This window comes from Vulpes lagopus, chromosome X (genome assembly GCF_018345385.1).
Source record: "Vulpes lagopus strain Blue_001 chromosome X, ASM1834538v1, whole genome shotgun sequence".
Classification (NCBI taxonomy): Eukaryota; Metazoa; Chordata; class Mammalia; order Carnivora; family Canidae; genus Vulpes; species Vulpes lagopus.
Window position 1 is genome coordinate 118,286,428 of NC_054848.1, and position 26,796 is coordinate 118,313,223.

At 43.1% G+C, this 26,796-nt stretch overlaps 1 protein-coding gene across 2 annotated transcripts in view; it reads right to left on the bottom strand.

Moving 5' to 3' along the window:
- The window catches only part of CD99L2 (CD99 molecule like 2), a 94,718-nt gene that overhangs the window by 32,251 nt on the left and 35,671 nt on the right, over positions 1-26,796 (bottom strand). For both annotated transcript variants that reach the window (XM_041740558.1, XM_041740559.1), the window contains exon 2: positions 9,043-9,102. In XM_041740558.1, the coding sequence (XP_041596492.1) occupies positions 9,043-9,102 (60 nt within the window). The remainder of the gene's footprint in view (positions 1-9,042; positions 9,103-26,796) is intronic.

The window sequence follows — 26,796 nt, forward strand, 5'->3', positions numbered from 1 at the left end:
TTCAAAAAAAAACCTCTTAGAGATACTACGTCCAGCAAAGTGGCAGGCTACAAGATCAAAATACAAAAATCAATTGTATTTCTATATATTAGCAATGATCCGAAAAGGAAAATAAGAAAGTGATTCCATTATACCAGCACCAAAAGAATAAAATTCTTAGGAATCAATTTAACAAAAGGTGTAATATTCCACTGTATATTATTCAGCCATCAGAAGAGAAAAATACCCACTATTTGCTTTGATGTGGATGGAACTGGAGGGTATTGCGCTGAGTGAAACAAGTCAATCAGAGGACAATCATCATATGGTTTCACTCATACGTGGAATATAAGTAGTGAAAGGGTTCATAAAGGAAAGGGGGGGAAACTGAGTGGGAAAAATTAGAGAGAGAGACAAACTATGAGAGACTCCTAACTCTGGGAAACAAACAAAGGGTTGGGGAAGGGGAGGTAGGTTGGAGGATAGGGTAACTGGGTGACGGGCACTGAGGAGGGCACTTGATGAGATGAGCACTGGGAGTTATACTATATGTTGGCAAATTGAATTTAAATTTTAAAAATGTAAAAAAAACCACACAAAGGATGTGTAAAGATCTGTATGCTAAAAGCCACAAAACAGTGTTGAAAGAAATAAAAGGAGCCTAAAGAGGTGCAACATTGTCATAGATTAGAAGACTCAGTGTTAAGATGGCAATATTACCCAAAGTAATCTATAGATTCTATGCAATATCTACCAAAATTCCAACTGCTTTTTTCTTTTTTTTACAGAAATGGATGAACTGATCCTAAAATTCAGATGGAATTACATGGGAGCCCAAATAGTCAAAACAATAGGAAGAATGAAATTAGAAGAGTCACACTACAAACCTACAATAATCAAACCTATGTGAAACTGCCATAAGATTATACATATAGACAGACCAATGTTACAGTATTGAGAGTCCAGAAATAACCCACGTATTTATGGTCAATTGATTTTGAAGAGGGTGCCAAGACCATTCAGTGGGGGAAAGACTGGTCTGTTTAATAAATGTTGCTGGGACAACTGGATATCCACATGCGGAAGAATGAGGTTGGACCCCTACCTCACAGCATATACAAAATTACCGCAAAATAGACCAATCTAGCCACAAATTTTCAGAGATGACTCCAAAAGCATGAGCAACAAAAAGGATAAATTAAACTCCATCAAAATTTAGAATCTCCATGCATCTAAGTACATTTTTAAGAAACTGAAAAGATAACTATGAAAAGGGAGGAAGTATCTGTAAATAATAGTAATGGTTAAGCTTTAGCATCCAATATGTATAAAGCCCTCCTCAGTTATCAGAAGAACGCAAACAAAAACCACAATGAGGTTCCACTTCATCCCTACTAGGAGGGACATAATTTTTTAAAAAAGAAAAAAATAAAGACATAAAGCCAGAACCGTACAATTCTTAGGAAAAAACAGGAAAACAAAATTTGACATCAGACCTGGCAATGGTTTCTTGAATGTGATACCAAGAGTACAGGGAACAAAAGCAAAAATAGACAAGTGAGAGTACATCATACTAAACGGCTCTACACAGCAAAGGAAACAGTCAAGAAAATGAAAAGGCAATATACGGGATGAGAGAATTTTGCAGATCATATATCTGATAAGGGGTTAATATCCAAATTATATAAGGAAATCCTACAACCCCATTGCAAAATAACAAATAATCTGGTTAAAAAATAGGCAAAGGACTTAGATATTTCTCCGAAGAAATGGCCAACAGGTATAGAAAAAGATGCTCAACATCACTGATCATCAGGAAAATGCAAATCAAAATGAGATGTCATCTCACATCTATTAAGATGAATATTATTTTAAAAAAACACAAAAGATAGCATGTACACTGTTGGCGGGAAAGTGAAATGGTGCAGCCATTGTGGAAACAGTACGATGGTTCTTCAACAAATGAAAAAAAAATAAGACTACCGCTGGATCTAACAATCCTACTTCTGAGCTTATATCCAAAAGAAATGAAATCAGGATCTCAGATATCTGCACTTCTGTGTTCACCACAACACTGTTCTCAATAGCTGCGAGAAAGAAACAATCCAAGTGCCCATGGATGGATGAATGGATAATGAAAAATGTGCTATGTACATAAAATGGAATGTTATTCAGCCTTAAACAGAAGGAAATCCTGCTATTTGGGACAACACAGATGGACCTGGAGGACGATATGCTAAGTGAAATAAGCCAGACACAGAAAGACAAATACTGTATGATCCCACTTTCAGGAGGAATCTAAAGAAATTAAAGTCAGGGATCCCTGGGTGGCGCAGCGGTTTATCGCCTGCCTTTGGCCCAGGGCACGATCCTGGAGACCCGGGATTGAATCCCACGTCGGGCTCCCAGTGCATGGAGCCTGCTTCTCCCTCTGCCTGTGTCTCTGCCTGCCTCTCTCTCTCTCTCTCTCTCTCTCTCTCTCTCTCTCTCTGTGTGTGTGTGTGTGTGTGTGTGTGTGTGTGTGACTATCATAAATAAATAAAAATTAAAAAAAAAAAGAAATCAAAGTCATAGACTCAGAGGGTAGAATGGTGGTTACAAGGGCTGCGGGGAGAGGGAATGGGGAGGTGGTAGCCACAGGGTACAAAGCCTCAGCGGGGGGGAAAAAAGGGAAACTAAGTTTGCTTAGTATGTGGAGGAATCTGAATCCTTACACAGGGCCAGCGGGAATGTAAGATGGTGCAGCCACCGTGGAAAACAGTTTGGCAGTTCCTGAAAACATCACACATGGAAGGACCTTATGATCTTGCACTTCCACTCCCAGGTATATGCCCCCAAAGAATTAAAAACAAGACCATGTACGAGCATGCTCACAGCAGCACTATTCACAACAGCCAAAGGGCGGAGATGGCCAAGTGGCCGGCAAGCGATCAGTGAACGCATTGCGGTCTAGTCATATGATGAATATTAGTTACAAAAAAGAATGGATGGAGCACTGATAATGCAGGCTACAAGGTGGGTGTGCCTCCAAAACATCCTGCTACATGAATGACAGACAACAGATTGCATGTCGCATGACAGTATTTCTAGGACATATCCAGAACAGAAAGTACTTTGGTGATTGGGGGCAAGGGGGAGGGGGAAAGGAGGAAAGATTGCTTAATGGGTAAGGGGGATCTGAGTCTGGAGGGAAGGTAAGATTTGGGGGCTGGGTAGACATGGTGGTTGCATGACACGGTGAATGGTTTCAAACAGCTAATTTTATGTGATGTGCATTTCATTAGCTTTTTAAACAAAGAGGGACAGGCGGGAAAGGAGCTCATCACCTTAGCTGCAGGTTTATTCCACGAGTCAGTTTTAGTAAAAGCCGAGATAGAACCTGAGAATATGGCCGAGTCCTTCCCTTCAAATGACCATGCCTGCTTACCCCTTGAGAAAGCCTATGGTACGCCAACATGCACATCAACGTGAGGACCACACCAGTGGATGGGTTTTTTTTTTTTTAAGATTTTATTCATTTATTCATGAGACACACACACAGAAAGGCAGAGACACAGGCCGAGGGAGAAGCAGGCTCCATGCAGGGAGCCCAATGCAGGACCCGATCCCAGGACCCCGAGATCAGGCCCTGGGCTGAAGGCAGACGCTCAACCGCTGAGCCACCCAGGCATCCCCAGTGGATGGGTTTTTACGGTAAGAGGACCACGTGTGATAACCTGCTGTCATTATATATGTACTTTGTAATCTAGCTCATCATTCATTAGTTTAGAGATGATTTTAGGTCTGTAATTTCCATTAGACTTTAAGCTATGAAATGAAAAAGCACAGCCTGGCTACCTGTCTGAAGGAGGCTCTATACTATGTATTTCTAGATTATGGTGATACGTCACTGAAACCATTATTTGAGCAATTTTTGGAAAAGCAATGGCCACTGATGTAATATTAGTTTAAAATCTGTAGGACTCAAACAGCTTATTATTTTTCCAGATTAAAGAAAAAAGAGTCAACTGGCCATAGATGTAAGGGTTTATTTTCGGACTCTCATTCTGTTTGATTGACCTGACGGTGTCTATCGGATGCCAGTACCATGAAGTCTTGATCGTTAGAGCCCTGTGGAGGTCTGCGCCACTACACACAGTTTCTGGCAAAGTCTGGTTTCTCCGAAGATCTTAACATGTGTGTGGAACCAATGGCTGGGTCAGAGCCGGAGCCTGTGGAGATCCAGAATGCTAGCTTGGATCTGTGTGATGTGTAAGATACTATTAACCAGAGATTTTCTTGTTGTGAACCTTTCGATGGCATTTACCACCCATAACCGAGAGGAGGAAAGTCTAGCTGCTTATCAAGGAATTAGAATAGTAGGTCAACTTCATGAAAGCAGCGAGCTCCTAAAATAAAGAAACCTATTTCTGTGAAGCTTTTCTCAAAATGACAAACTTAGGAACGATTCTTTGCTGCTCAGCAAATGCTGGTAGCAATATGGCACTCCTGCCAGAAGGGATTCTTTTTAACATGTGCTACGACAACACAGTAAACAAAAGTGGCCAGGTTCCCCCGAGGGTGACTGAATGATGGCATTCTGAGGAAATCAGAACACTCATAAGCTTTACAGGGCAGGGGCACTTGGGGCAGGGGACACAGTTGGTTAAGCAGCCAACCCTTGATTTCAGCTCAGGTTGGGATCTCAGGGTCCTGGGATCGAGCCCCATATTGGGCTCCATGCTCAGTGCAGAGTAGGCTTGGGATCCTCTCCTGTTGCCCCTCCTGCCTCAAATAAATAAATAAACTTTTAAAAAGAAGAACTTTATAGAGCAAAATCCAAAGTATACTTCCCTGTGAGATGATTATACACTTGGCAAAAGGAAGAGAAGGAGGAAGAGAGGGAGGGAAATAATCAGGAGATTGACAGCTAAAGGGTCTGTTTGAGGTGATGGAAATATACTAAAATGGATTTTAGTTATGATTGCAAAATCCTGTAAATATACTAAAAGCCCACTGAATTGAACACTTTCATTTTTTTTTTTTTTTAGGACTTGAGAGAGAGTGCATGAGCAGAGGGTGAAGGAGGGATAGGGAGAGGGAAAGGCAGACCACCCCCCAATCAGGGAGCCCAATATGGGGCTTGATCCAGGTCCCTGCACGGAATCATAACCTGAGCTGAAGGCAGATGCTTAATTGACTGAGCCACCCAGGTGTCCCAAATTGCACACCTTAAATGGGTAAATTATATAGTATGTGAATTATATATCTTGATAAAGCAACTTTCAAAAAAAAATACTCCAAAAGCTTCTCTTTGCTCTTAGAATAAAGTGGTCACCATGCCCTTGAAGACTCCATATAATGCAGTCCCTCCCAACTGCTCTGTCTTTTCTCCAGTGCCGTCCACACTCTAGTCACATAGGCTACCCTCCAAGCCCCCAGAGCCAGCCTCATTCTTTTCTCCCTTGAGCTCTTACACCTGATCCCTTGGCCCTGACAGCTCTTTTCCCCTTCTTGCAGGTCACCTCTTATCAGGGAGGCCTTTACCACCTCATCTAAACTAGCCACCATATATCACCTCCTTGGACCCTCCCTATCCCACCATCCGGTTATAACTGTTCCAGAGTACTCCGTGAGATCTCTAATTATCTCATGTGCTGTGTCCCATCAAAGACAATAACATCATGAGGACAGACCTAGTCCACACAGTATGCCCAGCACTTGCAGGGGTGCCTGGCGGCAAGCACGCACTCCATAAACACTGTTGAATTGACCAATGAAGGTCATTTACAATACCCTGACGTAGGAGGTTCGGGGACAGTTTAAACAAGAAATGTACAATACACAAAGGAGGACATTCTCTACCCGAAAACAGAATTGAGCCAAGAAGAGATGAACAGGTCTATCTGTTTGAACTTCAGTAGCATGAAACGTAAGGTAAGAGAAAAAAAAGAAGAAAGAAAGAATGAAAAAAAAAGGACAGCAGAGTGATGAGGTTTTAGAGGATGTCATTCAAGCAAAGATATCACATGCTGGTGCTTCAGTGGGTCCCAGACCCACTGACTGATGGATGCTGATGAAGGTCAGATGAGCAGATGTACAACCGAAAAAGGAATGTAAATATTACAATGCCCGCCTAATCAGGAAAGTAATAAATTTCCTAATTGGGGGTCTTTATATTTTGTTTTGTTTTTTTTTTGGGGGGGGGGTCATGTTTATTTGGGGGGAGATGTTAAATGATTTCATTAAAACTGTTATTGCTAATAAACTAAGCATATTTATTTTCTGGGGAATGCAAAAGGCCACCTGCATGTATAGGCCCCTAAGCTCTCGCCTCAAGGCATACATTAAAAAGAAACTTCTAAGAGATCAGTAGTTTTAGTAGGTGTATCATCTATTTTGAGTTAATTTTTGTATAATGCGTGAGGCAGGAATCGAACTTCACTCTTTTGCACCTGGATATCCAGTTGTCCCAGTCCTATTTATTAAAGAGATCATGCTTTCCCCATTGGGCAGTCTTGGCACCTTTGTCAAAAGTCACCTGGCCACAGATATATAATGGTTTATTTCTAGAATTTCAATTCTATTTCACTGAACTCTATGTCTATGCTAGTGCCACGCTATCTTGATTACTGCAGGTCTGTAGTAAGTTCTGAATTAGAAAGTAGGAATCCTCCAACTTTTTCTTTTTTCATGATTGTTTTGGCAAATTTTGTTGTTGTTGAGAGAGAGAGCTCAAGCACGGAGTAGGGGCGGGGAGTGTAGAGAGGAGACAGAGAATCTTCAGCAGGCTCCGTGCTGAGCAGAGCCGGATCCCATGACCGTGAGATCATGACCTGAACTGAAATCAAGTCAGAATTTCACAGACTCGAAGAAACTGAGCCACTCGGGTGCCCCAAGGCTGTTTTGGCAATTTGGGGTCCCTTGAATTCCATATGAATTTTAGGATCAGCTCGTCTGTTTCTGTAAAACTTCTAGCTGGGATTTTGACAGGCATTGCTTTCAGTCTGTTGGTCAATTTAAGTAGGTGTGCATTCCTCACGTATGCTTGACTTACACCAGAGACTCGGCCCCAGGCAAACCAAGAAACAATAATGGCTGATAAAAAAAAATAAAAATAAAAAAATAAAAAAAAAAATAATGGCTGATGCTCACTGAGCACTGAACTCATACCAATGCTGTGCTGAGCGCTTCACATGGGCCATCTCATCTAACCCTTACAGTAATTCCAGGAGGTAAGGCGTATTATTAACCTCATGTAACACGCAAGGGAATGGAGGCACAGAGAAATCAGGTGACTCATCCAAGGTGACAGTAAGTCACAGAGGCGAGATTCAGATGCGGGAAGTCTGGCTCCAGAGCCCCTGCTTTTCTCACCCCAGAATACACAGAGAGCTCACAAACCCGTTAGAAAAAGACAAGCAAACCAGCAGAAAAATAGGGAAAGGATATGAACAGATACTTGACCAAAGAGGAAAATACAAACGGCCAATAAACATATGAAATGATGCTCCATCTTACTGTGATGAGGAAAACGCATAATAAGCAATTAAGATATTTTGTCCATCGGATTGGAAAAAGGCCTTTGACTGATAAAAATCTGGTGATGTGCAGATCTAAGAGAGAAGGTCCTCAACAGTATTCAGTGAATATATAAAGGCACATTCATTTTGAAACAACTTGGGACAATCTATTAAAATATAAAATACATACACCCTTTGGCCTGGTAGTTTCACCAAACTTGTGCACAAAGGATACGGACAAGAATGTTCACTGACGCCCTGTTCATAATCATGCAAAATGAAAGCAAATCACACGTCTGCCAGTAAGGAAATGGCAGCACTGGCCACGGCCAAAGCCATACCACTGGAACGCCAGCTCCACGAAACACAAGTTCACGTCTGAAGTATAGATATATTGATGTGGATACACAGATGATGTAGTGGGTTGAATGGTGCCCCCTCAAATATATAGCTGAGTCCTAGTCCCCAGGCGCCAGATATGTGACCCTACTTGGGAAAACAGTCTTTGCAGATGTAATTCAGTTAAGGATCCTGAGATGAGATCATGCAGGATTTTCCAGGTGGGTTCTAAATCCAGCAAAAAGAACTCCTTTGAGAGACAGAAGAGAAGACGACAGCACACAAAGGAGGAGGCTCTATAACAATGGAGGCAGAGATCAAAGGGCGGCAGCTGCGAGCCACCAGAGCTGGGCCCAGGAAGGAAGCTTTCTGCGCTCCAACCTTCCAAGGGAGTGTGGTCCAGCAGACACCCCAAAGTTTGGACCTCTGGCCTCCAGAACTGTGAGAGAATATGCTTCTGTGGGTTTAAGCCTGCCAGTGTATATACTTTGTTACAGCAGCCCTAGGAAATGAATACAGATAGATACATTCATTCAGGCCTTCAATACATATTAAATTTTAAAAAAGGTTGTGCAGTAATACATACATAACTACATTAAAAAGCCTCACGTTATGTAAAACAACAACAACAAAAACACCAAAAGATCTATGTGTATAGATGTATGTAACAGCATAGACGATCACCTGGGACCAGTATGTCCCAGACTTTGGCAGTTCCCTCCTGGGATGGGAGTGAGGTTAGTTGGATGGGGAGGGGTCACATAAAATCTTTCGGCTATACTTTCTAACTTAAAAAAAAAAAAAAAGGTTTATTTTTTTTTTCAAAAAAAATATAAAGAGAAATTGACGACAAAAGTTTAGCATTTGAGACAATACGTATAGATACCATTTTAAGAAGAGCCATTATTTTAAAAATCTAGGAGGAGAAACAAATCTCTTATTCACTTCAAAGTACCTTTTTCTGAGCTAGGGAAAGGCAGTCTTCTGAGGCCGCTGCTGGTGAAAGTGCTGTATCAGTTATTACACATTGCTTGGTATTCTTCGCAAAGGAAACAAATGTTAAATATTCAGATTTTCTTTTAAGTAATGCAATTTATGACACCCATATTTTATCTGATCAATACAGATAAAACAATGTTTTACTTGAGTGTGTATTCTGAGCGGGTGGTGCATATGAATCACTACTGTTTGCTTTTACTAGTTTATCTGATTGACTACTCACGCTTTACTGAAGAAGTTCCTTTCAATGCATCCTCCAGACGGAAATCAGAGTCCCCAGATCCTAAAAATTTAAAAGAAGATTTTAAATTAACTCCTTTTGCAGAAAACAGAATAGTATTGAAATAATTTCTTGTAATGATTTTTTTCTCTTTAGATAGTGTCATGAAGGTTAACACCACAAAAGGAAATTGGTAGAAGCCATCCAAAGATATGTTGAGTTGACATCCTTCTACAAACAACTTACCTCCACCAAAAACAAAACAAAACAACCGAACGGCCTTCAGTCCACTAGAAGGCTGAAGGCTCAAGTGTACAGAACACAAAATATAATCTTACAAAAGCCTTCTCCATTGTATGTAGGACTTCCACAACAAGGACTCTTGGAGTCCAAGGCTCCACTGATAATGCACCAGGTTCATTCATCCCACTCCACATCTCAATGCTGCACTGCACTTTGTCAATCCAAAGTACCTGCCCCCTGACCCCAGTATCCATATCTAGACTAGTAATTCTAATTACACATAATTTAAAAGGCTCCAGGGAAAAGCTTTTCACAAGAGAACTTATTCTCAGAAGTGTACCCATATGCCCAACTCTGCTTGCTTTTCAACTAGACAGCTATCATTAACCCCAGATCGGCATATACTTTCCCACAGGTGTATTTATACATTATCAATTCTTAAACCACAACGCATGTGTACTGAAACTGAACAAATAGGTAAATGAGTGATGAACTGGAGAAGCCAGGCTTCTCACTGTTGGAGAGGGATATTATAGATAAGAGGAGGCTAAAATGATCTATGTAATAATGGATTAAAGTTGGGAGACCTCAGTATAAATCATGTGTAGTTTAATATACACACAGATGGTTACCTATAGAAATACTTATAGATGTGTGTGTATATACAATTATATATATATGGGCTAGTATGCGGACATATGCCTTTGCTCTCTCACCTGAGAGGGCCTAGAAGTAATAACACCCCAGCAGCGATGAAGACACCTTGCACCCAGATCTTGGTTTCTAAATAGCACTCTTCAATTAAAGAAAAACAGAACTTCTTGAAGAAATGGCAGATTCTAGGACTGAACAATAAATATAGGAGTTTGAAGCATCTTCTAGTGCCAAGAAGTATGTTTTGAAATATTAATATTGATAGGTATATTTCAAAGAGGCACAGGGCCAACTGAAAGAGCTCCCAATGGCTAAATTTAATCAACAAAGTAGTATTGGATTATAATCCAAAGTATAAAATATCCATGTGTCCATGCTGATATAAAAACATATTTAAACAAACACATAAAAGGAACAAAACAGAAGAATTCAAGTTAACTAGCTCAAGGAGATGAAGCATAACTCTTTACTCCTTAAGTGTTGACTTCCTTCCAAAAATTACAGTATGAGCAGGTAGGTGGGGGGAGAAAGTAACTTTACAGTCAAGAAGTCTAAGACACACTACATCAGCTCAAGGTTAACATCAACAGTGATGGGTCACACTGAGAGTCAAGACCCTTGAGATGATGGGATGAGACAGACACTATACATGTGTGGTCTTCCTCTCAAAAAATGTAACCCCAGTATAATCATGAGAAAAACATCAGACAAATTCCAGTCCTTCAAAATATATGACCAGTACTCCTAAAAACCAAGGTCATCAAAAACAGGAAGTCTGAGAAACTGACATAGCCTGAAGAGCCTAAGGAAAAATAATGACAAAAGGTCACTGGTACCTTGGATTGGATCCTGGAACCAAAAAAAAAGCAGGAGGCTTTGGATAAAAACAAAGGAAATCCAAATAGAGTATGGACTTCAGTTCATAATAGTATATCAATACTGGTTCATCAATTGTGACAAATGTGCTACACTAATGTAAAATGTTAAAGATAGGGGAAATAAAATGTGGAGCATAAGGGAACTCTCTGTACTAGCTTGGCATTGTAAACCTAAAACTGTTCTAAAAACAAATTTTATTTTAAAAATCCATTTCCCATAGTAAAAAAAGAAAAAGAGAGAGAGATACAGGCTATAGAAGAGATAGAAAAAATATAAAACCTCTAGCTCATCCAAGAAAAAATAAAAGGTCAACACCAGCAATGAAAAAAATCAATCCAATGAAAGTCACCAAACAGAAAAAAAAAGAAACATGTTAAACAGAAAACATGAACTTTAATACAAGAATATGTACAATTATATCAGTAAAAAATTATTATAAAAATGGTAAATCTCCTACCAAAAGATAAATGGAATAAAAAGATAACTATATGCTGTTGGCAAGATATACACCTAAAACAAAATAACCACCACCCACAAAAGATAGAATATAATAGAGAAATATGTAACCAGGTAAGGGTTAACAGGAAAGAAACAGATGTGGCAGTATTAGTATGACAAAGTAGAACTCAAGCTCCCAACCCCCAAATAGGAAAAGTGCAATATTTTATAAAGCATATAATCCACCAAGAAAATAAGTCATACCACTTAATAACCTAGCTTCTAAAATTCTGAAGTAGACTTTTGCTTTTTGCTATGGAGTAATCGGTATCAGATCAGCCCTCCCATCATAAACACTATCAAATAGACAAAACATGAGCCAGCAGCTTTCAGCACTGAACAACAATCCCAGAGATCAAGGAAATTGCGACAGCTAAATCCAACAGGTGATCCTGGATTGGATCCTAAACCTATAAAACGGCATGACAGGGAAACTCCGTGAAATTTGAGAGAGGTCTATTGACCAGATGGTAATACTGGATCACTGTCAAACTCCCAATCTTCATGAATTTACTGTGCTCAGGGAAGAAAGTGTCCTTGTTTTTAGGAAATGCACACTCAAGTATTAAGAAATAATGAGCATCATGCTTGCGACTGAGTCTGAAATAATTCTGATAAAATATTCAGACACACCTATAGACACCAGTACAAATGCTATACAACTGGGAAATCTGGGTGAACAGTAAATGGGAATTCCTTGTATTGGACACTATTGTGACAACTGGTGAAACTTGAATTGGGTCTAAGGATAAAACGGTAGTAATTTATCAACATTAATTTCCTGATTCAGATGGTTATGCTGAGGATATATAAAAGGATGTCCTCATTTGAAGGAAACTCGCCCTAAAGTTATTTGTCAATGTGGGGGGTGTGTGATAGAACATCAGGTAAGCAACTTACTCTCAGGCGATTTGGTGCTGCTGGTGGAGGGAGTTCCTTATACTATACTTGCAAGTCTCATGTAGGTTTGTAATTATTTCAACATTTAAAAAATTTAAATTATTTAAATATGCATATCTCTCAATTCAGCAATTGCACTTTTAGGTACCGGTTACAGAAAAATACTTGTACACGTGCCCATAGAGGTATGTAAAAGGTTGTTCACAACGGTACTGCTTAAAATAGCAAAAATAATGGAAATGGACCAAGCGTTCCTCAACGAAGAATTAACTAAAACATAGTTCTTCAATACAATGAAAGGTTATATAGCTGTTTAAAAGAACAGGATACTGGGACACCTGGGTGGCTCAGCGGTTGAGCGTCTGCCTTCGGCTCAGGGCGTGATCCCGGGATCCGGGATCGAGTCCCACATTGGGCTCCTTGCATGGAGCCTGCTTCTCCCTCTGCCTGTGTTCTCTGTCTCTCTCTCATTGTCTCTCATGAATAAATAAATAAAATATTAAAAAAAGAACAGGATACTCTCTGTGAACTAGGAATAGAAGAGAACTTCCTCAATTTGAAAAGGAATACCTGCAAAAAAATCTACAGCTAACACCACACTTGATGACAAGAAACTAAAGCTTTCCTTCCAAGATCAGAAACAAGGCAATAATGTCCCTGTTCACCGCTGCTTTTCAACATCATAGTGGAAGTCGTAGCTACTGCAACAAGACAAGGAAGAAAAAAAGATATACTGATTGAGAAGGAAGAAATAAAAACCGTCTTTGTTGAAGAGAACATGATCATCTATGTAGATAATCCAAAAGGATTCACCCAAAAAACTCCTTATACTCCTGAAACTAAGAAGTGACTACATTGAGGTTGGTGGTTACAAGGTTAGTCACTTTCCTATATGTCAACAACGAACAAGTAGAAATTTTAAATTAAAACACACCACCATTTATATCAGCAGCCCCCCAAAAGAAACACCTGGTATAAATCTAACAAAATATGCATAAGATCTATATGAATCAAGTCACAAAATGGTCATGAAAGAAATCAAAGGAGGATTAAATGGAAAGATAATCCATGTTCATGGACAGAAAGACGCAATACTGCCAACATGTCAGTTTCCCAACTTGACTTACAGATTCAATGCAATCACAATCAAAATGTCAGCAAGTTATTTTGTAGATACTGAGAAACTAACTAAAAAGTTTATACAGAGAGGACAAAGACCCCAAATAGCCAATGGAATATTGAAGGAAAAGAACAAGGTGGGAGGACTGACACTACCCAACCTCAAGACTTACTATAAAGTTACAGTAACCGGGATCCCTGGGTGGTGCAGCGGTTTGGCGCCTGCCTTTGGCCCGGGGCGCGATCCTGGAGACTCGGGATCGAATCCCGCATCGGGCTCCCAGTGCCTGGAGCCTGCTTCTCCCTCTGTCTGTGTCTCTGCCTCTCTCTCTCTCTCTCTGTGACTATCATAAATAAATAAAAATTTTTAAAAAAACATTAAAAAAAGTTACAGTAACCAAGATAGTGTGGTATTAGCAAAAGAGACAAATAAATCAATGGAACAGAACAGAGAGCCCAAAAGTAGATCCATATCAATATAGTCAACTGTCCTTTTACAAGGGAGAAAAAGCAACACAACAGAGAAAATAGTCTCTTCAACGAATGGAGCCAGAACAACTGGACAACCACTTGCAAAAATAACAACAACAACGAAGAAGAAGAAAAAGAAGAAGAATCTAGACATAGATTTTACATCCTTCACAAACATTAACTCAAAATGGATCACAGTCTTAAATATAAAATACAAAACAATAAAAACTCCTAAAAGCAACAGAGGAGAAATCCTACATGACTTGAGTTTGGCAATGGCTTTTCAGATGTAATACCAAAAACATGAACCATGGAAAAACTTGATAGGCTAGACTTCATTAAAGTTAAGAACTTCTGCTCTGTGAAAAACACTGTCAAGAGAACAAACAGACAAGCCAGGCTGGGAGAAAATATTTGCAAAAGACACATCTGATAAAGAACCATTATCCAAAATATACAAGGAATGCTTAAAACTTAATGACAAACAACCTGATTTAAAAATGGGCCACATCCCAGGTGCTTCCGGGGCCTCATCATCCCCTGCAGACCGAGGATCCAGGCCCATGTATGTGGTTCTGAAGACTTTTCCAAAGAAGACATCCAGATGGCCAACATGCACATGAAAAGATGCTCAATATCAGTGATCATCAGAGAAATGCAAATCAAAACTGCAATGAGATCACCTCACACCTGGTATCAAAAAGACTAATTGTTGATAAGAATATGGAGAAAAGGGGGGCGCCTGGTGGTTCAGTCAGTTAAGCATCTGCTTTCAGCTCAGATCATGATCCTGGGCTTCTGGGATCTCTCTGCTTAGCAGGGAGTCTGCTTCTCCTTCTCTGCTGCTCCGCCCTCTTGTGCTCTCTCTCTCTCTCTCAAATAAATAATCTTAAAAAAAAAAGAGGAAGATGGAGAAAAGGGCACCCTTGTGCACTGTCAGTGGGAAAGTAAATTGGTACAGCCAATACAGAAAAGAGTATGGAGGATCCTTAACAAATGAAAACTAGAATTACTGTGATCCAGTGATCTCACTTCTGGGTACACATCCAAATGAAAGGAAATCACTGTCTCAAAGAGATCTCTGCACCCCATGTTCATTGCAGCATTATTCATAGTAGCCAAACATGGAAACTACCTAAGTGTCCGTTGATGGATAAATGGACAAAGACACACACACATACAGGAATATCATTCAGCCATAAAAAGGGAAATCCTGCCTTTTAAAATGAATGTATGGACCTCAAGGGCATCACACTAAGAGAAATAAGACGTAAAAAGGCAAATACTATATGATGCCACTTATAAAGGGTAGTCAGACTAGTCAAATTGACAGAATGGAATGGAATATTATTCAGCCATCAAAAAGAATGAACTCTTGCCATGTGCAACAACATGGATGGACCCAGAGGGTATAATGTTAAGTGAAATAAGTCAGAGAAAGGTAAATACTGTATGATTTCACTTATATGTGGAATCTAAGAAACAAATGAACCAAAGAGGAGGGAAAAAACAACAAAAAACAGACTCTTAAATATAGAGAAATGGTAGCTGCCAGACAGGACGGGGGTGGGGTGGGGAAGGGGGCAGATGGTGGAAATAGGTGGAGGGGATGAAGAGTGCACTTATGGGGATGAACACTGAGTAACATATAGAGCTGTGGAATCATTATAACCTGTAACTAACATAACACTGTATGTTAATTGTAGTTGGGGAAAAAAACAACAACAAGCTACCTCTACACACCTATGAGATTGGTCAAAATTGCAGACACCACCAAGTGCTGGCAAGAATGTAGAACAAAAGGAGATCTCATTAATTACTGGTGGGAATGTCAAATGGTACAATCACTTTGTAACATTTGAATGGATTTTTTAAAATTATTTTAAATGATTTTTTTCAATTATTTATTTATTCATGAGAGACATAGGCAGAGCGAGAAGCAGACTCCCTGCAAAGAGCCTGATGAAGGACTCAATCCTAGGACCCTGGGACCACGACCTGAGCCGAAGGCAGACACTCAACCACTGAGCCACCCAGGTGCCCTGGATTCTTTTTTTTTTTTTAATTTTTTAAAATTTAAATGGTAATTTGCCAACATATCATACATAATTAGTTTCAGATGTCGTTTTCAAGGATTTTTGTGGTTTCTAACAAAACTAAACATATATTCCATACAATCCAGCAATTATACTCCTTGGTATTTACCCAAAGGACTTAAAAACTGATGGCCACACAACACCACACAGGTGTTTACAATTTCTTTATTCATAATTGGCAAAACTTGGAAGCAACCAAGATTCCTTTAGTGGGTGAACAGATAAACTGTGGGACATCCAGACAATGGAATATTCTTTCATGCTTTAAAAAAAAGAAAAAAAAGAAAAGCTATCAAGCCATGAGAAGACAAAGGAACCTTTAATGCATATTACTAAGTGAAAGAGGCCAACCATAAAAGTGACAAACTGTAGGATTCCAACTATATAACATTCTGGAAAGATAAAACCATGTTCTGTAGGATACTCTGATGGTAGATACACATCAGTATAAATTTGTATAAACCCGGAGAATATACAATATCAAGAGCGAACCCTGAAGTGTGGACTTCGGGTGATAATAGTATTTCAATATAAGTCAATTGTAATCAATGTACCTCTTGATTGGTGAGGGTGTTGATAAGAAGGGACCTGCGCATGTGTAGGGGAAGGCAGTATATGAGAAAACTCTACCTTCTGCTCAATATTGCCGTGAACCTCAAACTGCTATTAAAAAAAAAAATGAAGTCTATTAAAAAGAATGAGAATAAGGGTCGGGGCGAAGCAGCACTGTATTATTCATTTAAAGTCTTCTCTAACTTGTTTTGAATCAGGTACAGGTTATTTCTCATGACACTTTAAAAGTTCTGTATCAACCCCTCCAAAATCAAAAGCCACTCCTTTCACTGGGTCTTCCTTCAAAACTCTACCCCCTACTTTGTCACCCAAGAATTGCAAGCATATGTTCATTCTTCCATAACATCTTGCACAATAATGTTTTGGGCCTCAGCCAATCCCCTACTGTCTGCCGATACAACCTGCTATAGGTCACCAAGAGTTAAGGGCCATAGAACACAGTTTTGCAGTATTTACTAAACCCTCATTGACCCTGGATTCAATGGACCCAAACCATCTGTGGACAAAACCATTCAGCAACAATCTGCATCCAGAGCTAATTAAGACTTCTTCAGAGCCTACAATGAAGCACGGCTGCCAAAACCAAGATGGGGACAAATATTCTCGTGAGAGACCCCATACCTCAAGTGGTCTAAAATTGGGTCTTGTTCTCTACCTTTTGTATGCAATCTATAACAACTCAATTTGGGTGCAGGCAGATAGGAATCTTCCATGTTAATGACAGTGACTCACTCTCTGGCCCCAGGCACACATTAGAAAGTGGCTGATTCATTGCAGGTTAAATTAACAAGCCCCAAATCACTGTGCCTTGGGGGTGGGGGTGGCAGTGTTCAAGTATTCGGCAGAAAAGTTGCCTCATTCCTCTGCAGAGGACCACAAAGAATTTCTTTTAATGGAAAAGGGCACGTAGTGAGCTCGTGCCACCTGTCTGAAAATGTCCTTTCACATGAGGCAGAAATTTTGGAAATGCCAGCCATGGACTTGTACATGCCCTTAAGAAGATCCAGTTGATAAAGTGCTGGTTCTACCCACAGACACCCTAGCAGCCTGCGTCTGTCCCGAAGCAGATTTGTCCCTTTGGGAGGAAACACAAACTTGATCTCCTATTACAACCTGACCCACCGTGACTGGTATCTAAAGCTAAGGTGCATTTTATTAAGGGCTGTAAAACAAGACACGCCAGGCCCTTGTTAGAGAGAACCTCACTGTGACCTGGCTGGGATCCAGCACCTGCCAAAACCTTGATTGAAATGTCTGATCCGGGATCCCTGGGTGGCGCAGCGGTTTGGCGCCTGCCTTTGGCCCAGGGCTGGATCCTGGAGACCCGGGATCGAATCCCACGTCGGGCTTCCGGTGCATGGAGCCTGCTTCTCCCTCTGCCTGTGTCTCTGCCTCTCTCTCTCTCTCTCTCTCTCTCTCTCTCTCTCTCTGTGACTATCATAAATAAATAAAAATTAAAAAAAAAAAAAAGAAATGTCTGATCCATGAGAGCACCCCAACTTGATGTGCCCCCTAGTAGCCTTTCATTTGGGTTTGATGAATTAATCACTCCCTCCCCTTGTCCTCTTACCTGTTCCACTTAGCTCCTCCTGAAAGCACACCCATCCCAGTTAGAGGTTTCTTTTTTTTCTTTTTTTTTTTTTTTTTTTTTTTTTTTTTTTGCCTTTTTAGGGGTGGGGGAGGGTCAGAGGGAGAAAGGGAGAGAAACCCAAGCAGACTCTGCGTGGACACCAGGGCTCGACCTCACAACCCTGAGACCATGACGTGAGCCAAAATAAAGAGTCGGATGCTCAACGGACTGAGCCACCCAGGCGCCCTGATGTTTGTCCTTTATGGTCAACACAGCAGCCACTAGCCACATCTGGCTGTGTCAATTCAAATTCAATAAAAACTTTAAAGTGCAGTTCCTTAGCCACACTAGCCGCATTCCAAGTGCTCAGGAGCCATGTGTGGCTGGCGGCCGCGGTGTCAGACAGCGCCAAAGAACATCTCCTCCATCACGGAAAGTTCCACTGGACAGCGCTGCTCCAGACACTGAGCTGCTTGAAGCAGGGACTTGGACTTGGTCATCGCCATGCAGATGCCAAACAGGCCTGACAGCAAGGAGGCACGCCCTGCTAGTGCGTTCGCTGTGATCATCCAGACTTGGTCTCGGTGCTGCGAGAGTACCTTTGATCTGTTCCCACAGAATCACCCGTAGAGAGGACCTGTTAGTACTTCGTGACAAATCCATTTGGCTTTCATGCCAAGAGCAAAGGCCTCCCTGCAGGGGACCGTGTCTGCTCCCTGCTGGATTAGGGGACTGCAGAGGCAGCCTGGAGCCCTGGCTGCCAAAGATTTCGGACATGAAGTCACAGCTCCCCCAGGGAAATGGGTGCCTCTTAAGTGCCCAGCCACACCTGTCCCCCTGCTCTCTAAGAATGGTTTCTCGGGGGATCCCTGGGTGGCTCAGCAGTTCAGCGATTGCCTTTGGCCCAGGGTGTGATCCTAGAGACCCAGCATCGAGTCCCACATCGGGCTCCCTGCATGGAGCCTGCTTCTCCTTCTGCCTGTGTCTCTGCCTGCCTCTGCCTCTCTCTCTCTCTCTCATAAATAAAATCTTTATTTAAAAAAAAAAAGGATGGTCTCTCTTCTTTTTCCTTTTTACACATAAGCAGCTTGCAATTTGGGAAAGGACTCAGTACAAATTGTAAATGAGTAGCACATTTATTTATTAATAAATGTTATTAGTAAAATCTCAAAACCACTGCTTTGGTTTTCAGATTTTAAACGCTTGACCCCCTTTTTCTGTGGACGAGGAAGATCACAAGGGACGTCTGACTCTGGTCTATCAGGGATGCGTCATCTCAGGCCTTTGCATTTGTCTGAATGATGCTTCCACAGACACCCGTGCTACACTTGCGTTTGTCCTAGAAAGTCAGGACAACGCCCACCTGGCCGGCACCGAGCCAGCACCTGCATCTGTACCACAACTCCAAAAGAACGGAGCTATTTATCAAAGAGGAAACTGAGTCAGCAGTGAGGCCAGTGACAAAATGCAGGGAAGACCCGCTAGACGACGCACCAGACTCAAACATGGACCTGAGAGGTGAAACCAAGACCCAGTAAACAGAACTATGGCACAAGCCCCTTGATCACCTGGGTTCAGAAAGAAGACTAAAATCCACCCCAGTAGATGGAGCCTACTGAGGAGGGGTTGGGGGGGGTACAGCTTGATTTAACGGGAAAACAGCCATGGAATAAGGATGCTCCACGATCATACGAAAAAGACCTCATCTGATGTAGCTGCTCGTAGATTCCCCTGCCCCGCCCCGGGGGTGCCGCTGGGGCTGTGAGTGCCAAAAGGAAAACCTGCAGGTCGGGGGGCTGGGGGGGCAACTTCATACCCCCCTGCTGCCTACCATGGAAACATCCCTGAAAAAAACTGTGGGAAATCTATGCGACAAACTCACCGCCACGCATGGCCCATTTCACAAATGTCTCTGCTGAAAGTCATTTCTCTCCCTAACCCAAACAAGTAGGCACCCCTCTCTCAACTTCATGCTAGGGAGGGTGAGGGCACACCCAAAATGCAAAGTGAGGCTAGCCCTTATTTCCCTGAATTTCTGCACCGCCTCAATCTAGATTCAAACACCTCTGTCTCGAGAAATTTATGCTTTTACACCTCGAAGCACGCTGAGTAATTAATATCTTCTGGGCTAGCTAAGCACTGCAGCGTTGCAAGGGAACGTGAAAATGGTTTCCCTCTTATTCTGATTGCTAAATGGATTTAGCTATTGCCACCTGAGCTCCCACTAGTTTCATGAATAAATTTAAAGCACTCCCAGGGAGGACAATAGGGATGGGAAGGCAGTAGAGTTCACCAGAAGGCAGGGACTGGCTTTTAGTCCAAAGCAGCCACTACCCATACATCTGCAGGGTGTAACCCAGACAGCTCATTTCAGGGCTTCACAGGCACACCTTGCTCCAGGTCCTGATGTAAATGGGGAACTTGGTAAGTAGGGTGCTAGCCAAAAGTCTGTTTACGTATCTCCAGGAAGCATCTGAGTGTCCTGTGTACATGGCAAGCAGTTGATTTAGAATGTGGAAGTTTTGTTTTTGTTTTTTTTCCACAAATTGCTTAAGTGACTTTGCTGGTTTACTTTTAAGATTTTATTTTTATTTATTCATGAGAGACCCACAGAGAGAGAGGCAGAGACACAGGCAGAGGGAAAAGCAGGCCCCCCGTGGGAAGCCTGATGCGGAACTCAATCCCAGGATAATAACCCAAGCCAAAGGCCGATGCTCAACCACTGAGCCACCCAGGTGCCCCTACTTTGCTGGTTTAAAGGACAGTCTCCGGGGGTACCTGGGTGGTGCAGTCAGTTAAGCATGTGACTTTTTTAAAAAGATTTTATTTATTTATTCATAAGAGACACAGAGAGAAAGGCAGAGACACAGGTAGAGGGAGAAGCAGGCTCCATGTAGGGAGCCCGATGTGGGACTCGATCCCGGGACCCCAGGATCACACCGTGGGCTGAAGGCAGGTGCTCAACCGCTGAGCCACCCAGGGGTCCCAAGCATGTGACTCTTGATTTCAGCTCAAATCTGATCTCAAATCCTGGGAGAGGGCCCCGCTTCGAGCTCTGCCCTCAGTGGGGAGTCTGCTTCAAGATTCTCTCCCTTCGCCTCTCCCTCCCCCAAATAAATAAATCCTAACAAAAAAATAAAGGACATTCTCATTCCACCTTTCCCCACGGGAAGGTAGAGGTCTGTGATGGCTGTTGTGAGAGAATCCCAAAGGTGCCTGGAGCACCCACGAGGGCAATCTTTTCCAGAGCTAGGGCACTCCTCAGCCAAAGAAAAACATGGAGTGGGGCACAGGAGGGGGGGAATAGGGACAAACTGCCAATAAGCGTGGGGTTTCTTTATGGGGGAGTGGAAATATCGTGCAGTCAGAGAGCGGTGAGTATGCCAAGAACCATGCAACTGTAGACTTAAAAATGGCAAATTGTAGGTTATGGGAACAACATCTGAAAAAAAGAGGCAGGAGCTGTCTCTGGGTACTGTCGCCAGCACTCAGCCCTGCCAGGGAGCAGCCCGGGACAGACCTCAGGGATCAGATGCTGCCCTAGCAGGTGGGAACCTGAGGGCCCCAGCACTTCATCATTCGGTCACAGAAACAGAAGCCAGACCCTGGAGCCAGAAGCTGCGCTGCCTTGTAACAGCTCTGTCACTCGCTGGGCAGGGACCCCGGAGCATTCGCTTGATGCCACAGAAGTGACCTGGCCCCCATACAGAAAACGGAGGTGTCATCCCCGATTGCTCAATCTCCCGATGGAACAAGGGGGATGACATGACGGAAATAAAGCCTCCCTGGGCAAGTGCCACCATCATGTGCCAGGAAGCTTGGGTCTTAGGATAGCCCTAGGACAAGAGGGACACTGCTCTCAGGGCCACGATTTTGTTTTGTTTAAGATTTTATTTATTTTTAGAGCATGAGTGAGTGTAGGAAGAGGGGCGGAGGGAGAGGGAGAGAATCTTAAGCAGACCCTGTGCTGGGCGTGGACCCTGACTCGGGGCTTGATCGCATGACTCTGAGACTATGACCTGAGCCAAAATCAAGAGTCGGATGTTTAAGGGACAGAGGCCCCTGGGCGCTCCAGGGCAGTGCAAGATACTAAGTGCCTTGCTAAGGGTGACACTGCTGGGGTCACGTCGAAAAGTGGAGCCTGGGGCGCCTGGGTGGCTCAGTGGTTGAGCGTCTGCCTTTGACTCAGGGCGTGATCCCAGGGTCCTGGGATCGAGTCCCGCATTGGGCTCCCCACAGGGAGCCTGCTTCTCCCTCTGCCTGTGTCTCTGCCTCTCTCTCTGTCTCTCTCATGAATAAATAACTAAAAATCTTGAAAAAAAACAAAAAACCAGAAAAGTGGAGCCCAACTCTGGTCCAAGGCTGTTCCAAGACAACATGTGAGGATATTAGTACTGATGACCAGCTTTGGAGCCAAACAACCTGGGACCTGAGGTTGCAGCTCTGCCACTCACTAGCAGAAAAACCCTGGGCAAGAGATGGCTCTGTGCCTCGGTCTCCTCATCTGTAAAATGGAGATAACACCAGACTCCACTGCAGTTAAGCTGATGGGAAGATTAAACCAGTCGCGATACAGAACATGATTAGCACAGTATCTGACACACACGAATCTGTCAAGTATTAGCTGTAATTGTTGGCATTTTTTAATAATAAATTTATTTTTTATTGGTGTTCAATTCGCCAACATACAGAATAACACCCAGTGTTCATCCCGTCAAGTGCCCCCCTCAGTGCCCGTCACCCATTCACCCCCACCCCCCCGCCCTCCTCCCCTTCCACCACCCCTAGTTCGTTTCCCAGAGTTAGGAGTCTTCATGTTGGCATTAATTAAAAGCTAGTAATCGATCTGTTATTAAGCAGAAGGCCCTCAAAAAACACACATGAATACATAGCTTACAGGAGAGTCTTATTAAAATGTTCAAAAGCTGAATTGATGCAGAGAGAACAAAGCCACATTCTGGTCCGAACTCACCCAGTGTCTGATGAACCTTTAGATCCTACTCACGTGCCTTGATTTCCCAAGCTTATGGCATAAGAATATCACCGGCCGTCCCCAGACACTTCTAAACCATAGGCTCTTGACTAAGAACCATGCACGTGGCATCTCCTTCCCCGGCAGCCAACATAAACATAAAAGTGGGTGTCTGTGTAATTTCTTTAGTGAGGTGGGAAGCTGTCGCTGGTTGATGTCACGTAGATTGAAATCTCCAAGTCAGAGCCAGGCGTAGCTGAGCAGGACCTCGGTGATCAGCTAGTCCAACCCAGTCATTTTAGAGATAAAGGTTTATCCATTAGAATGTTTGCTTTGGGGGGGGGGGTTGTTTCACGTCGGCTAAACAAAAACAGGAGAATCCCATTATAAGACGGTTCATTATGTAGTACAGATGTGTCTGGGTGAAGCCTGGGTCGTATCGTGGCCCCGTGTAGAGCCAGCCTGGGCAGAGAGCTGGTCTACCCACTGAACAACTGCAAGAGGCAAAGTGCAGCACTGATGTCACGAGGTCCAGCATCAACTAGGACCATCCCCATCCATGTGAGCAGGCTCAGACGTGGAATCGCAGCGGACGCTTGACAAGTCTGTATGTCCCCAGCCCAGACCTTTCTCCTGAAATCCAGTCCTGCAGGCCACGCTATTCGGGGGAGATTGCTACAACTCCCCTGAAGTTGTGCAACTAGCCTCTGTCTTCTGCCGCCTTCTGAGACTGGCTTCCCCCTCCTGTAGGCCAGAGCTCAGGCAGGTGGGTCTCCATCTACCCAGGAGCCCGAGTCACAAGCATGACTGTTATTCCTGATCCTTCCTTCGTCTGTGATGCATCCACGACCAAGTTCTAGGTATTGTATTACCAAAATATTTCTCCTGTCCATCCCATCACCTCCACTTCTGTGGTCACTCCCTGAATTTCTCATCTCAATTATAAAATCATCAGCCCTCCAGCTGCCCTCCTCAGCTTGAATCGTTTGTTCCTCTTCTGCTGACCCCCAAAATATGTGATACAAAGCTCAGTTTGGGTCACTGTTGTCACTCAAAGCCGACCAATTTCTCCCCGCTGCCTAGAGAATCAAGTCCAAACTCTGTGCTTATCCTTCAAAACCCAACCATTCTCTGTCCTTTGCCACCTCTGTGCCCATGGCTCTCTTACCTTCCCCCTCAACGCCCTGCTTTGTATAAAGATCCTCAGCATCCTCAGGGGTGCTTCCTCCACGCAGTCCATCTGGTGCCCACCCGACACCCCACCAAGTAAAACTCATCACATTGGTCATGCTTCATCTTTCACTCTAACTGAACCAGACATAACTGGACCGGTCACCCACACAGTGGACTCTAAGTTCTTTAAAGACAAGGCCTGGGCCTTGATCCTTTCTGCAGGCCCCCACATACCACAGGGCCTTGTCCACAGCAGCGCTCAGTTCACAGCCTCAAGTTAACGGCTCTCCTAGCAGCTGCTTCGGTTGGAAACCCAAGGCCAGCTTTGTCCAGGGAACCAGCCCTTACACCTCCTTCTTTAAAGCAGCGAACAGACTAATCTTCTGGCAAGGAAAATCCATGAAGTTTGTCCCCCAAGCACTGAAGTTCTGAGAAAGAACTTTAAAACAAGAGAAGGCCTCCAAGTGAGGAAGACAATTAACCGGGAGCCCTAACTCTCAAGCTGAAGGGCTTCTGGGGAATCCAGCTGTTTCTGGTAATTGGTTTTTGGATCAGTCAGAAAACAGAAGCGGCTTTTAAGGAAGATTCCCCCCTGACTAGTGGCCTAGAAGAGGGGAAAACAACTCCTACCAAGGAGTCCTTTTGCCATAGGGCAGTTGAGAAGAAAAAATACCTGTGAGGAGAGGTCGGTTCAGATTCTTCTCCTGTTTTTTTTTGTTTTTTTTTTTTTAAATTGGGTTCTGTGTCTTTATTGTGGAGTTGTAAGTGTTCCTTATATAATTCAGCAAGAAGTGTCCTACCAGACCCAGGATTTGCAGAAGTGCTCTCCCATCATGGGCTCAGTCTTCTCTTTCAGCAACTGGGCTTTTGGTGCCACATCTAAAAAGCCTTTGCCTAACTGAGGGCATGAAGATTCACTCCTGTGTTTTCGTCTTCCACAAATTCTGTAGTTTTAGTTCTTAGCTTTGGAGCTCGGATCCATTTTGAGTTAATTGTGCGTGTGGTGTGAGGTAGGCATCCAACTTTTCTTTTTTTTTCTTTAATGCAGAAATCCAGTTGTCCCTGAACCAGCTGCCGAAAAGACTCTTTCCACATGGATCTTAGGATCACTTTGTCAATTTCTACAAAATTTGGGGGTTTTGTCTGGAATTGCCTTGAATCTGCTTCTCCCTCTGCCTATCTCTCTGCCTCTCTCTGTGTCTCTCCTGAATAAATAAAATCTTAAAAAATCAGAATGGCTCCCCATTTGAAACTAGAAAACCCTCTTATGACTGTACATCCCCATGTCCAAAACCAAACACCTGCACTTGCCCCTCCAACCCAGACCTTTTCCTGGGTTCCTCCTCTGTTTTGCTGAATGACAGAGCCACCCACCCCACCGTCCAAGCCAGAAACCTGCACCTCATCCTGGGCAGCTCTCTCATGCTCATGGCCATGCCATCATCACGAATGGCCAAGTCTACCACAATAAGCCTTCGGTCCACCCACTGCTCCATGTCCCCACCACAGGCATCATCTCTTACCTGGACAACCACAAGAGCCATCCATATGGCCCATACAGGTCTACTCTCTACCCCAACCCATTCTCGAGACACAACAGCTAAAAACACACCCTTCTTCTTTTTTAAATAAACATCATGGCATGTTATTCCCCTGCTCAAAATACTCAAAGACCTCCTTCACTACAGAATGTAAATTCCACATGCTTAACCATGGCCTGCAAGGCCTAGCCTGATCTGGCCCCTGCCCACCTCTCTCTGCAGGCCCTTGTACTAGGTCTCTGCTTAATGTAACTTTTCTTACTTGTTTTCAGGTCATGTATGTCCACTCTGAAAATCCTGGAGAATGTGACCAAGAAATAAGAGATCAGCAAGTGATAACACCATAGAGGAACCTTGACATCATGCTGAGTGAAATCAGCCAGTCATAAAAGGACAAATACTGTGTGGTTCCACTTATAGGAGGTCCCTACGGAAATCAAATTCATAGACAGAAAGTAGATTTGTGGTTGCCAGGGACCAGGAAGAGAGGAATGAGGAGTTGCCACTTAATGGGAAGAGTTTCATGCTTGCAAGGCAAAGAAGTTCTGGAGATTGGCTGCACGGCAATGTGAATATGCTTAACACGACTCACTTTGTACAACCTACAAGTGATTAAGACCGTAAAAGTCAGGTTATAGGGCTTTTCCCCCAATTAAAAATTGTACAAAGTAACAGCAAGTGATGGTTTCTTAAAAACCAACTTCACAAAAATGAAGTCAACAACAGTGGTGACTTTGCTGTATTCTAAAGGATGGTTTTATTAGGTGATGTTTCAGGTTGTGACTTGGGAGTTCTCAGCCAGAAAGGACAGGCTGACCAAGCTTAGGAACCTCTTCCCTCTCAGAGGCACCAGGGTTAACAGTCCAGGCAGGTGGTTTTAAGGTCATACAGTGGAAGAATTGGGTTGTTGGCCACATCAAAAGTGGCCTTGATCCTTTGGCCCTACAAAGAATAAGTCTGTCCCCTGTTGTCCAAGACAGCCGTTCAGCCATCCAAGTCCTATGATGAGGGTTACCAGCTGTCAGTACCGGGGATCTCCTGCTACACCCCTCACCTTCTCCCTCAATC